Source organism: Cyprinodon tularosa, unplaced genomic scaffold, assembly GCF_016077235.1.
Source record: "Cyprinodon tularosa strain WSP-4 unplaced genomic scaffold, ASM1607723v1 ctg3, whole genome shotgun sequence".
Classification (NCBI taxonomy): Eukaryota; Metazoa; Chordata; class Actinopteri; order Cyprinodontiformes; family Cyprinodontidae; genus Cyprinodon; species Cyprinodon tularosa.
The window spans coordinates 2,508,939-2,523,203 of record NW_024039007.1 but is presented as its reverse complement, the minus strand read 5'-3'; the positions used below and the strand labels follow the sequence as shown (position 1 = coordinate 2,523,203).

At 34.4% G+C, this 14,265-nt stretch overlaps 2 protein-coding genes across 5 annotated transcripts in view; one reads left to right on the top strand and one right to left on the bottom strand.

Moving 5' to 3' along the window:
• Positions 1-1,169: 1,169 nt before the first annotated feature.
• On the bottom strand, positions 1,170-4,136 carry erg28 (ergosterol biosynthesis 28 homolog). 2 transcript variants are annotated; one of them, XM_038291447.1, is made up of 5 exons: positions 3,995-4,136; positions 3,648-3,880; positions 1,962-2,052; positions 1,766-1,884; positions 1,170-1,646 (listed from the first exon to the last, which is right to left on the bottom strand). In XM_038291447.1, the coding sequence occupies exons 2-5, from the start codon at positions 3,778-3,780 to the stop codon at positions 1,558-1,560; spliced, it is 432 nt and encodes a 143-aa protein (XP_038147375.1). In that variant the 5' UTR covers positions 3,781-3,880; positions 3,995-4,136; the 3' UTR covers positions 1,170-1,557. The 2 variants fall into 2 exon arrangements, with proteins under 2 accessions (XP_038147375.1, XP_038147376.1); XM_038291448.1 differs by having other exon boundaries at positions 3,648-3,858; positions 3,995-4,129.
• A 2,441-nt stretch (positions 4,137-6,577) lies between these two features.
• The window catches only part of ttll5 (tubulin tyrosine ligase-like family, member 5), an 85,153-nt gene continuing 77,465 nt past the window's right edge, over positions 6,578-14,265 (top strand). For 2 of the 3 annotated variants that reach the window (XM_038291541.1, XM_038291539.1), the window contains exons 1-8: positions 6,578-6,661; positions 6,750-6,831; positions 6,966-7,083; positions 10,478-10,584; positions 10,673-10,755; positions 11,257-11,363; positions 11,633-11,763; positions 13,473-13,555. In XM_038291541.1, the coding sequence (XP_038147469.1) occupies positions 7,025-7,083; positions 10,478-10,584; positions 10,673-10,755; positions 11,257-11,363; positions 11,633-11,763; positions 13,473-13,555 (570 nt within the window). In that variant the 5' untranslated portion in view covers positions 6,578-6,661; positions 6,750-6,831; positions 6,966-7,024. Of the gene's footprint in view, positions 6,832-6,965; positions 7,084-10,477; positions 10,585-10,672; positions 10,756-11,256; positions 11,364-11,632; positions 11,764-13,472; positions 13,556-14,265 lie in introns of all 3 variants that reach the window. The other variant, XM_038291540.1, reaches the window with a different exon arrangement.

Sequence of the window (14,265 nt, the reverse complement as noted above, 5' to 3'; positions counted from 1 at the left end):
TACTTTTATAGAAGAAAAAAAAATGTCTGTAATGTTTTAATACACATTTGTTGTAAGAAATAAATCTAATACTGCACTATAAATGTACTGGAGATTTTCTACAGAAGTCAGAATACAGTTTGTGCATAAGAGTTTGGGGAAATTGATTGGATGGGGGTGTTTATTAAATATTGTACGAAGAAATTGATTAATGAACAGACTAATGAATGGTGGGTACATGGATTGACGGATGAATTGATTAATAGATGGACTAGATTAACATACAGGGTTGATGGATGGATGACAAGATGAGTGGATAACCTTACACCTAACTGGATTGATGGGGGAATTGATATGTAGAGGAATAGTTGGATTGACAGATTGGATGGAGGTAAATGAATGAATGAATCAAGAAATGTTAAGCTGATCTGTAATAGTGGATGAAAATAAACTGAATGGATGAGAGAGGGCTGGTTTATGGGCCAAAGGACTAAAGGATGACTACTGATTTAGATAACAGATGCATGAATGAGCACACATTTCTAGTAATAATTAACAAAGTCTTTGTTGAAAAATATTCAACATTTTTGCTCTTGCTTTCCACATGTAATGACCAAAAACATTTTCATGATCACAGGTATGGACATACCAAAACAAACAGTGACGATACTATATAAAATTCCTGCTAAACACAAACGGGCCACAAAAAGGTGTGAATTTGATTACATAAGAATGCCTAAATAAACATGGATTAAAACAAGAGCAGGTAGGAATAAAGCACACAGCACACAGGATAAGTGGAACCTTTCAAAACAAATGATGCAAAGTTACCAGCAAACACAAAGCATTAAACTGCATTAGAGACGCACGTTGAAAGTGGATGAACTATAATAGAACAATGTAAATATTTTGAAAAACCAAATCAGCTTCTGTATTTGTGAATCCTGAGGAAAACCAAGTCCACATGTTTAGGTTTTAGATTCAGAGGAAATTAAACTGAATACTGGGGGAAAAAGTTCAGTTTGAACTCAAATTTATGATGGGTGATGCGTTTCAAAAGATAAAAAACAATTACTCCTTCATAAGTCTAAATTACTGTAGATTTACAATTTCAAAAATACATTCTTTTTTTTTATTGCAAGAGTATAAAACATCAAAAAGTTTTATTTTCTTTTTTTTTTAAGAGCAGAAAAAAACCTTAAGGGCACAAAGTAAACACCAAAATGCAGCTACAACAACTGTTGAAACGCTGTTATTCGTTGTGTAGTTATGATGGGTTTTTTTGGTAAATCTGAACTGAAGTTCAAGAAAATTAATGATGCTGGAAAAGTGGAAAAATAGACAAGAAAATTGAATACAAACTGACTATATATGTGGCTTAATCCAGTATAATATTGTCCGTTTTAATTCACAATCAGTAAACTGTAAATAACCTTAAAGCTGCACTGTTAACAATAAAATATACTTTTAAGTAAAGAGTGAAGTACAAAGTCTGGTAAATAATTCACATGAGCTTCATCCTTCTGGATACAACAGTCGGTACGTGTGCTGGTGGTGGATTTGGCTAATAGGAGGAAACTAGTTTCGCTTCTTTTGCCGCGCTCCCACTTCTTCCTGAGTCTCTGGAAAACACTGGAATCCAATCAGCATTCCTATAATTGAGAAACCTGAAATGAAAAAAAAACAAGATTTGATGCTTCCCATATCAGTAACTTATATATTAATTATTTTCAAAATTAAAAATATTACAACTAGTTCTGAAAAGGAATTATAACTCTATGCTTACTTGCAACGATAAGTGGTGCCATGACTCCAATAGTGAGCGGTGCAGTTTTATAGATGAATGCTTCGGAGAGAAAATGACCCAGTGCCAGAACGAACGTCCATAAAGTGATGTGATAGAGCCTGTAGGAGCCAAGATGAACATAATACTGTGAGCCAAAAGCATGTAAGATTTTTAAAACCATAACTGGAAGGCTTACGTTCTGTTCTGAATGTCGATAGCACAGGCGCAGCGGATGATCGATGACAGCAACGTCCAGATACCAAATGTTCGAGCTTGGAGACCATTTACTGTAAGTAAAGGGGAGTGAAGGGTGGGGCATGATAAAGCAGTCAGTATATAAGGTACAACTCTGAGTTTCAGATCTGTTTCTGATAGGTTACATGATCATACACCTGTAATTTGCTGTTTTAATCAACCTCTGGTTGTTGCAGAAATTGGAACATATATTTTAGCGAAACAATAAAATTAAATGTTTCAAAATCTGTACAGAGATGTTTTCTAGCAGAGGAAAAATGAGGGGACTCTACCCCCTCCTGTGTAGTATCTCACTGACATCGATCTGAGGACAGTTTTTACTACGCCTCCCCTTAACCTGTCCGATGGTTGGTCACTTTCTTATATCCATCCATCCATCTGATGGATGGATGGACTAAAAGATTTTTTGATGCATATATTTAGAGTTAAGCTTTAAATTTGTTATGGATGGTCTGAAATGTTCCCAAAGCATCTTCTGACTCATGCTGGAATTCTGAATGGTCAGCCTGGATGCCAATGGCGTAACGACACAACAATGTAAGCTAAATTATCTGGGTGGGCCCCATATGAAGTACAAAACGTGATAAAGGTTCAGGATGCGGCAACAGTTCCATAAATCGACCAAGAAGATACAATTATGCATTTCTATGAGTAGTACTATAAGTAGTATATGATCACACACCACGAAAAATAGTGACTGCGCACCTTGAATGGAACCATTGGTGACAGCGCACCACCACATGTTGCAGACATCCCAAGTTCCAAAAACTAATTTCAGGGAGATGCTTATCGAACCGCAACAACCGCAGGTACCACTGTCCTCTTTGCTATTGGTGTCGTGTTTAAATGACTCACCATCATGTTGAAATCTGGCATGTGTTGCGGTATAAATCTGGTCCGGTGCGGTCAGTTGCTTTAGTATCAAGTGGGTTTAAGAGGAATTTTTTGCACCATTACATCTGCAAAGATCATCACTTTATGATCTTGCGATGTCCCGCCCCCTCCACAGACGCTCCACTACACCTCTCTCAAATTGTAAAAATAGACCGGAGGGAGAAAAAAAATAAAAAATTAATCGGTACTCTTGCGGACGTTTCGATGCATTGGATCGTCGGCTGTTGGATCGATACAAAATGATTATTATTTACACCCCTAATGGGGAACATTTCGGGTTGGGGGGGGGGGGGGGGGGGTGTTGAACTTCATATGGGGCCCACTCAGATAATGTTGCTTATGGGCCTATTGTTGCGTTGTTACGGCTTTGCGTGGGCCCGTAAGCGAATGCTGTCTCTGCTTACCAATATTTGTGCTGTTGCAGGATCCCCACACCATGACACCCCCAGCTCTGTGCATCACAGCTGGTATGAGATGATTGGAAAGCTGCACTGATACAGTCACTTGTCAGATTGCAAATTTTTTTTGAGATCTTTATAAATCCCTAAGCTGACGCATAATCTGCTAAAGAAGGTTTTCTAATGTATCCTAACCAGAAATCAATTTTTAACTTAGCATATTAAAATTTTACCCCCTGCTTTCCTTGTTTATTCAATATTGAATAATGAATTTTAGGGATTTTTTCTAGTTTATATTTGATCATGAATGCATCCTTTCACCACATGATGCTCACCAAACTCTGGTGTTCCCGTGTAGAGCTTCTCTGAGAGGAAGCTATGGTCCCTGAAACTCTGCACGGTGTTTCCCATCGCGATGACGGACACCATCACCAGCCAGCTCCGGAGGACGTTCAGAAAGCGGCTCATGTCTGCTGTCAGTGCTGAACCTGTCCGCCAGTCCGTCTGCTCATAGCAGGGCAGGAAACCTCAGACTGCCAGCAGCGGTTTAAAACACATTCAAGGTCATCTGTCAGGAGATTATAAAGCATTAGATCTCTAAGCAGGGTAATATTACCTTAAATTCTCAATAAGATTTATTTTCCAACAAACAAAATCGTGAATTTTTCATGAAGTTACCCACCGGCGTCCGCCGAACTACTGCGTCGTTTAGTTTCTGAAAGACGATCTGTTAATATTAACCAACAAACAGCCTAAACAACAGAGCATTGCTGCATTTAGCACTGAGAATTTTTCCCTATCTTTGCCCTCAGCGCCAACCAATGAGAAACCTCCAAAAATGACTCCATTCAATCGTACCATTATTCTGATTGGTTGTCATAAATCTTGAGCTACCGCCCACCTTCTTATCTGACCAATGAGATTTCACCAATTCCTTTAGAACGATAGACATCACGTTAGTGTATAGTATAGATAGAGGCATTCATATCTATGGTTAGGGAACTGACAGGTAGATTTGAACATGTTTTATCGAATTGTATTACATTGGAACATTTAATTTATTGTATTGCTTTTTTGGCTGGATAGATATGGAAAAAGGAGATCTTAACAAGACAGAAAATATGTATTCTTTCTGAATTTATTATTATGCTTGATTAAAATACATTTCCTTGCCACAACAATGGGTTGTATGCCCAATTCCCCTATTTCCTGAACTTGAGCCATCTTTGGTTTCCTTACTTGTAGTTGTCAAAATATTGTTGTTTGTCCTTTTAAATCATAAACAATTAAATACTGGATATGTCACATCTGATGAACAAATAAATCAAATGTGTCTTCATGAGCACACATTAAAAAGCTTTGACAGTTCAGGATGTTAATAAAATGATTGTGAAAGCCCAAAACACAGCTAAGTACAATAAAAGGACATATATTTTCAAAAGTAATAAATAGAATTCTCAAAAGTGTGAATTCCATTCTTAGTCATTCCACTTTAATTTAATCCCACAATATAAAACACTACTACTACAGTAATTACTTTTTAAAGTCATATATATTTTTTGTTTAATTATACAGATGTTGTGTGAAGGCCTTAGAGCTTTATTGAAATAACCGTAACTTTAAATTTACATGGCAATTATATATATATATATATATATATATATATATATATATATATATATATATATATATATATATATATATATATGTGTGTGTGTGTGTCTGTGTGTAAATAAAAAAAATCATTTAAACCTTCACATGGACATTTCTATTTGCAAAGTTTATGAAAATGAAATTACACATAATAAATGTCTGATGCTAAAGATAATTATGCGATATAAGATAATGTCATTCATGTTTTTAAATGATTCTGACAACAGTGCAGTGCAATGTTTTAGAGCTAGAGACAGTGTTTGGATGACCATTAATGAAACAAATCAATAGCACAAAATAAAAGTGGTCCAACTGGTCAGTTACGGTCTATGTGCCGTCGCATATCATCTAGAGAAAATCAGTACAGGGGCCATAGTAGGGACCAGGACTAGTTCTACAGGGGAATTGGCCCCTGTTGACCCCTGTTTAGAACCGTTTATACCCATAACGCACAAATTAGTTCTGAAAAGAGTATTTGTCATCTTTATGTTAGTATATTAAGTGTGTGATTCATAACTGTATTTTTGTTATCAGTTTGAGGTTAACAGTAACACCTATAATGTCAAGTTAGTTAGGAAATTACAGTTAAGAGCATCGCTGCTGCCACCCTCTGTTTTGGATGGGAGTTGTTTGTCCTGAGGAGTGGTTCATAAAACTGGCTTAGCTGTTAAGCCATGCTTAGTTTGCCAAATCTGGGATATTTTGTAGTCATTTGTGTTTCATAACGCTGGTTGACTGAAGTCATTTGTAACCATCATTTGACCCAAATGCATGGTGCCATCAAAAATGTGATGTGAAAATCGGATAGACTACATATCATGAATTTAATGCAAAAAAAAAAAAAAAAAAAAAAATATATATATATATATATATATATATATATATAAACATTCATATATAATTTATGTATATATCTATTTTAAGCAAAGATATGTGCTACACACATTTGAAAATGTATAGATCATACCTAAATATGATTCAAAATATATACAAAAATATTTGAATAGGCTACTTTGTCTTTTTGAAAATTATAGATGAACAATTTAAGAATTCACCATCAAATATCACTAAGAATTTATAGATATGAAAATTACATTTGATTTTATAATAGAAAAATCAAAGTAATAGGGGAAGAACTTACATATAGATAGTTTTTTTTTGCATATTTGGTGTCTACAGAAGAGGATTAGGTCCACTAAAAAAAACAGTAAACTGATTTCAGTTTAAAAAGGGGAAAAAAGTCAGAATTCTGAGATTAAAGTCAGTATTCTGAGAAAAAGGTCGGAATTCTGAGAAAAAAAAGTCAGAATTATGAGATTAAAGTCAGAAATCTGAGATTAAAGTCAGACTTCTGAGATTTAAGTCAGAATTATGAAATTAAAGTCAGAATTCTGAGAAAAAAAGGCAGAATTCTGAGATTAAAGTCAGAATTCTGAGAAAAAAGTCAGAATTCTGAATTTTCTCTCATACTAAAATAAAATCTAAAAAATCAGATTTTTCCTCTTCCGTATAAATCAATGCACCTGCTGTAATGGCGGATTAACAGTTCAATTTAAATGTGACAGACGCTTGAAGCAAGTGCGCATGCGCACTGCTCTGTTGCTACTCAGTTGTTGTAGTAACCAGGAAGATTAACGGCGCTGTGATGCCTCTGTCAGCTAGTGAGCGGTTAGCCTTTCTGCATCGGAAGCCACGAGTGAGTTTATGTCGGTTTACGATAATACTTTGGTTTAAAAACATAAAACCCGTTGCCTGTTTTAAAATTTAAAATTGCTCTGTTTTAGCTATAAGCAGCATGTAAGATAAGCGTCACTCCGTGCAACCGTGTTATATTTGGGCTGTAAGAGGATTTCATCGCAGACACAGGTAGATTTATAAAGGTGTTATTATCCAAGAATGAGCTCATTTATACCCGTGACAGAATTTGATTCATATTGAAATGGGTGCTATTCCTATTTATGAAGTGTGCTGACAAGGATAACCGCCTCTGTTCTTCATAGAACAGCTTACGTTGCTGCCTGGAGGAATCGCCTGATAGTCACCCTCACTTCAGGGGAAAATGCCAGCCGTGGTTTGCGAGAAGGAAGGCTCCGAGTCTTCCTCGGAGGACGATCAAGGGTAAATAAGCTTCTCTGCTCTTTGCTACGAGTTAAAAAAATATTTGATCGCAGTAGGAACTTGTTCTGTAGTGTGTACTGTTTAAGATCTATAATTCTCTTGCTTTGTTTCAGACCTCAGATTTATGTCTTAACTCTTTCCTGGCTTTCTTTAAATTAACATTGCTGGTAAAATAAGTTGATGCAACACTTTGATCTGTTCAATTAAATTCAGTTTATTTATACAGCGCCAATTGGCATCTCAACAGATTGCATCAGTTTTGTTTTGTTATAATAAAATCTAACTCACCTAATTAAAAATATGCCTTACATTTATTTCACAATAATCTGTTTAAATATTTGGTGCAAGCGAGAACTGGATACAGTAACATTATTTTTAAGTATCAATTATCCCCTTTCGATACAATCAATATAGAATAGAAAATCCTTTTATTGTCCCACAGTGGGGAAATTCTGATGTTTACAGCAGCAAAAAGATTGTAGAACAATTTGTCACACAAATATGGACCTTAGAAAAATGTATAAGAATAGCATAATAGTGAAGAGTTAAAAGATAATAAAATACTGTACTGTAAAGAGTTCTAACAATATAAAAACCATGCACCTGGAGAATAAGTGACAGATATACAGCTATAGACATTTTTATAGTAATAGATATTTGAAAATAACATCAGAGATTTGCAAAACAGCAGCATGTTAGTTAAAAACTGTGCAAAATCTGCATGAATGTTACAACTTATTGAGGTTGTTGGGAACAGTGGTGGTTCTGTGTACATACAGTGTATTATAAAGATTAAAAAAAAAGTAGTTTCAAAAACATTTTTTTTAAATACATAGTCCATACAGTTTGAAATCCTTTTGAATGTGTTGGATTGAACAACATTTTTTCTTGGCTAAATAAAAGCAATGAATTTTCCACACTTCATGCTGCACATTAACAGTTAGCTGGTGGAAAGAAAACTGACAATTCTTACTTGCTCTAAAAAAAAAAAAAAAAAAAGGAGCTAAATTTGACTGTTTTGGAAATACATGGTTGTTTTTAAAGCAGTCTAGTGCAGACTGGCTGTGGGAGCATCCTAAAGAAGCAGCTATTGGAACGATTTGAGTTAGTTTGTAAAGAGCAGGACTTCAAAACGTATGCAATTTACTGGAATTAATAACATAGTATTGGAGTAATATGGTTCTTTCTGTGATGTATATGTTTGTTGTGTTTAAAATAAAAACAATAAGATGAGTTATTTTGATATTTTGTTATGTATTAATTAGGGCTGCAATCAATGATTATTTTGCAAATTGATTAATCTATCTTTTAACATTTCAATTAATCGATTAATCTATTGTTTAACTTTTCAATTAATCGATTAATAATCGGACAGCACAACCAAAAGATGCTTTATGAAATTAAACCAGGTGAAACTAAAAATTTTCACTTGAGGGGTTCTGGATAGAGCATATTGACAGACGAAAATGTTTTTTTTTTTTTATCTTAAATGCAATGTTTATATATATATATATATATATTTTTTACAATTGTGATATAATTACTTGTCTAAGTGGGTCACTCTGTCAGCTAGATGCATGTTTTAGAGTCTCTACACTCCATTAATGATTTATCTATCACTAAATTATTTGACGGTTATTTCAATAATCGGTTAATCTCGATTAATGAGATGAACTGTTTCAGTGCTAGTATTGATACTATGAAACCAAAACACAAACATTTTTAATCAAGGTTATCACACCATATTGCACCTGTTGATAAACAAGATCTTATTTTATTTTTTTGCAAATATGTGAGGTAACCAAAATAAATCTTAAATCTTTAGGATTCATTTAAGAATGCCAAATTGCAGATTTCTCTTTTCGTGTTCTTTTAGCAAGATGCACACAATTTTACCAACTGTCCAAAGCACTAGAGAGGCTTTCTCTCAAAGTGTGCAGCTTATGTACTTAGACAGTCCTCTTTAGTCTCACTTAGGTTCTTATCTTGCTGATCGTCTTGACTGACATCATAAGGTTTGTGTTTTATTAGATGATAAATTTCTTATTTTGATGAAGGTCCTCATTTTCTTCAATCTGTGTCCTTACAGGTTATTAAATTGTATAATTTTTAAATGATAAGGATGTGCCAAGTGTTGCTTAATAAATGCATTCAAACCAAGGTGTGTTTTGGCAAAAAAAATATCTCTAAATTGAACAATTATTTATTATGATTTGAGATGCGGAGAGGATAAGCTAGTCCCTCCTGCCGAGAATGTGACAGCTGGTCTTTCTTCTTTCTGCCAAATAATTCCTTTTAAGCTATTTTAGTCAGACCTTACTGACTATCACTCTACCCGCCTCCATCCTTTCCCCCCTAAGTTAGCTTAATTGGCCAAAGTAAATATAATAACATCTTTTATGCTTATTTTTTGTTAAAAAAAAGTGTTCCCATAACTTTGTTAAAACATTGATCTTTAAATATCGCCTCTTCTAACACAAATATCTCAAATGATAATTTAATTTAATGTAGATATTGATAGCATTTTTGAAATTTCTAACCTGGTCTATCGTATACCTGGAATCATTAATAATTTAAAACAGGGTGATGTAGGGTAAGAACAAATGGCACTGAATAATGCAAAGCACTACCACCTGTAACCTTACAGATTATTCTGCAAGAAAGTAGACACTTGTGCTATTAACCAATGTATATTGCTAATAATAATAAGAATTTTTGTTTTGTCAGCAGTTTTTACATTATTTGATCAGATTATTTTTTTCATATGTATGCACCATTTAGATATTAATAATAGCTAAAACGTAAATATATTTTTACAGTAAATTTATGACTAATGAATTCAACATTATTGACATTTAAGAAAATATTTATTTGACATACAAAGTGAAATACATGAAACAGAAGAAAGGTGCAGAAGGTTCTTTTGTAGGGTCTTAGAAATCAAAAGAAAAAAAATAAAGGGATTACAAGAGCATCTTTATTTTTGCAGAAAAAAATATCCCTAACCTTATCTAATTTCTATGAAATCCTCTATGAGTATTAATCGTGATTGGGTATTGGATGATTGGTATTATACAGGTATGATTTCATTAGCTGGCTGAATCAGTACTTACGTTAAAAAGAAAGGCCAAAACTAGGGGGTTATATCAACACTCTTATACTGTTAATCCTGCTAAACACAGAAATGTAACTGAAGGAGCTTCTTATATCACTATAATAATCAGCCTAAAAATATCAACAGGGATTGATTAGAGTGATGCAAGTCATTGGTATCAGCATCAGACTTTAAAAACCTGTATTGGTTGATCTCTAATAAACAGCATGAGAATTCCTCTTCCCAATATTCTTAATGTAGTCTATACAGTCTCTAACATTCAATTTTTTTCCCAAATAGAGATCATCCTTGCATCACATGGAGTGGCCTTAGCAAGACAATACCAGTCCTCCTATTTCTACCCGAGGCTGTTGTTTCAAAAGACAGGAATATCTGCTCTATTGGAGGTACAGACTTAAGTTATATAACAGTATATTTCAAATGAAGTGCCTCAGTAAGTTTATCTAGTCTTTTCCTGTTTCTTTGTTTGTTCAGAGAGCTACAATATGGCCTTCAAGATTGTGCGCACAGAGAGTCGCCTTGTACGAAGAATGCTCGCCAATCATGGGTTTCATGAGGTAATTCTTATTCTTCAATCACTCAAAATCTTACACTTGGTTTTATTTATTCATTGTCAATACAACTTTTAAAGCTGCTCTTGAAAAAAAAGAATTAGTGAGCATAACAGTTTCATTTCTTTTAAATACGTAGTTCTGTACCTGTTGACTTTGAATTGACCAATATCCAAAAGTAGCGTCTACTGCCTCTGCAGAGCCAAACTTTACTACGTACAAATATTTGGTGAACTCCCAAAGCAGTGTAGCCATGTCAATTTTGGTTCTAAAATTATCTATAAATATAAAAACAACAGATCTCATCTAATGACACTGGTTTTCTGATGTAAATTTCAAAGTGCAGGATGTAATTTTTTTCCCTTGGAAGTGGATTGATATGGTTGTGTAATAAATGTGGTTTTGTTCTTGATTATTATGTTCCAGTGCAGTGATTTAACAATCTTTATTTTAGTGATGGATTTATGGGTGATACATCGCTGGTCAATCCCTGTTTGTCTTATTCAGGTTCACCCAAATAGTAATGACTTCAACCTAATGTGGACTGGATCTCACATCAAGCCTTATGTGCTACGCAGCCTTCAAGACTTCCAGAAGGTCAACCACTTTCCCAGGTATAACAGTCCTTTGAAACACCCGGGTGTACTGTTACTGTTTTTCTGTATTATAAATAACACCAGCAGTCCTTCCCAAACCCTCTTGAAGCGATGTATTTTCTGGCTTCTCCTGAAACACATATTTAGTTTGGACTGGTGCCTCTCTGAAGCATGAAATGAATCATGCTCTCAGGCAGGGGCTGTTCTGTAACCGTATCTATTTCTGTAAATGTTATGTCATGTCAAAGTAGAGCACATTTTAACCTGAAATCTCTGCCGATTTCCAGGTCGTATGAATTAACTCGCAAAGACCGCCTCTATAAAAATATCCAGCGGATGCAGCAGCTACACGGCTTCAAAAACTTCCACATAATTCCTCAGACCTTCGTGCTTCCCTCTGAGAGCCAGGAGTTCCGCAGTAAGAGACCTTCATCTGATTCACTGGGACTGAGCAGATTCATGATTATAACGCCTTAGGGAAGTATTGATACCCATTTTCACATTGTGTCATGTAAACACCCTAGACTTCAATTTATTTTCTGAATAAAATAATATATTTCATTGTGCCTTATCGTATTGTAGTGGAGGGAGAGGGATGCCATTTTCAAACTATTTAACAAATAAAGGAAAAGCATGATATAGATTTCTATTCCAGTCCCTTTAGTCCACAACTTGTCACTTTAGGAGTAATTTTTTCATTTCCAGAAGCGAAATGTTTTTATCAGCATGCTGATATCAGAGATTTTAGGTGACTGATTAGGGCTGCAACTTACGATTATTTAGCAAATCAATAAATCTGTCAATTATTTTTTTCTATTAATTAATTAATAATCGGATAGCCAAAGATTTCTTAAACAAGATCTTTTTAATGAAATTAAAGCAGGTGAAACTATTTTTTTTCCATTTGAGGAGTTCTGGATAGATCAAATTGACAGATGAAAAGGATTTTTATGTTAAATGCAAAATATTTATTTATTTTAATTTTTTTTACAATTTTGGTATATTGCTGCTCAAGGTGGGTTGCTCTGTCAGCTAAATTCATGTTTAGACATTGAGGGTCTCTACACTCCAGTTAACAATCGATTACTAAATTAGTTGAGGATTATTTCGTCATTATTATTTTAATCGATTTTTCACGATTAATAAAATTGTTTCAGTGCTAAACCCAATATATGTATATATATATATTGCCTGATCTTGGATCGGAACATCCCTACTTTAATTTCTACCGTGACATGTTTATCCACCCAAACTGACAGTTTGAGGGAAGAGAGGATTAATCAAAGAACCAGCAAAAACGTCCAAAGTAAATCTGGTGAAGCATTAGATATGCACAGCTTAGATGAGAGAATCTGTCGACAGGACAAATAATGATCATGTGCTCCTCAAATTTGACCTGTATCTGTTAGATGCTATAGGAAGATACAAGTTAAAAGACATTTCAAAGAACCTACAAGTTTGCAGTTTGGGACAAGTCAATCAGAATCACAAACATGTTTAGGAAATAACTCCTGGAGAAAAGAGCGCTGGTCAGGGGAGACTGAATTATAACTTTTTAGTCAACATACTAAACAAATGTGTCAGAAAATGTACCTTGAACATCACCTTGAACACACAGCCCTACAATAGGATCTAGAGGTATCAGTCTTTTGCTTTGAGATTACTCCTCATTAGTAGCTTAGATAAAGGTAGTTTGAGTGGATGGGAAGATCAATGGAGTTATACATGGTAATCCTAGAAAGAAAACCAAATGAGGAAATAAAGAACTTCAGACTGGAGCAGAGATTCACTTGGATGCTTCGGACAACAGAACAAATCATATAATCACAACAATAATGGATTATTTTAGATCCAGTCATGTTTACATCTAGGAAACATCAAGCAGATAATGTGTGTTACAGCTTATACATTGATCATCACAGATTTGATTTATCCATCATGAGTTTAAGGTGTTATTATAGAAGAATAGGCAAACATTTTTTATGTGTATTTCTCCCTCTTTATAATTATGTCAAGAAAACAACACAAAAGTTTGTTGTTGCATTACAAAATGTGAAAAAGTTCAAAGGAGTGTAAATTCTTGACCAAGGTACGGATTACGTTCTATCTCTTCTTTGTCATTCCCAGATTGTTTTGCGAAGGACAAGGGGCCATGGATAATTAAACCAGTCGCATCCTCCAGAGGACGGGGAATCTATTTGATCAGCAATGTAAGCAGTTTTCACTCTTTAAATTGATTAACTTTATAATTCTGAGGTTCGTAACTGCTGATATAAGATTATTTGGGCTCATGTTGACAAAAGTTGGAAAACAGAAACTTTCTAGTTTGAGCTGGGTTTTGTCATCGTCATTATCACACTTCATTGGGTTAACTGAGGTTTTATTGAGTTTGAACACACAAAAAATTCTGGGGAGGTAATAAACTTTGATTGACTGTCTTTTTCAGCAACTAAGGTGGTCTGAGCCTTATATTGGGGCCTGCATTGTTTATATCTTGTTAAAGTAAAATAAAATAGTCAGTTAATAAAAAAAATTATATGACAGAGAATTGTTAAAAGACAAAACCAGATGCAGATCTCCAAGGGGTTCTTTAGCATGTATAGTTTACAGTGGCTCTGTGATAAAGAATTTAATAAGACTGTAGACAAACAAATACTAAACCAGGACCAAACATATAATAGATTCTGGTTTTAAAGGCAGTGTCTCAGATAATACCTTACTGCAAAACAAATAGAATTAGAGACGAATCAAAAGTCAAAATGTTTTCCTTATAAATTATTTAAAATAAGGATATATCGCCTGTTATAGAGACATTTAATTTATAGAACTGTAAACATGCCTCAGCTGTAATCACAAAAGCAATAATCCTAACTGTATAAATAATGGACATAATTTCTGCAAGCACTACACTGCAAAAACA

Bases quoted from the DNA above. Each gene is read 5' to 3' on its own strand.
- erg28 (XM_038291447.1), bottom strand. From the start codon at position 3,780: ATGAGCCGCTTTCTGAACGTCCTCCGGAGCTGGCTGGTGATGGTGTCC. The intron at 2,053-3,647 runs GTGAGCATCATG...CTTTACTTACAG, and splicing joins CACGGGAACACCAGAGTTTG to TAAATGGTCTCCAAGCTCGA. The intron at 1,885-1,961 runs GTAAGCCTTCCA...TGGCTCCTACAG, and splicing joins ATCGACATTCAGAACAGAAC to GCTCTATCACATCACTTTAT.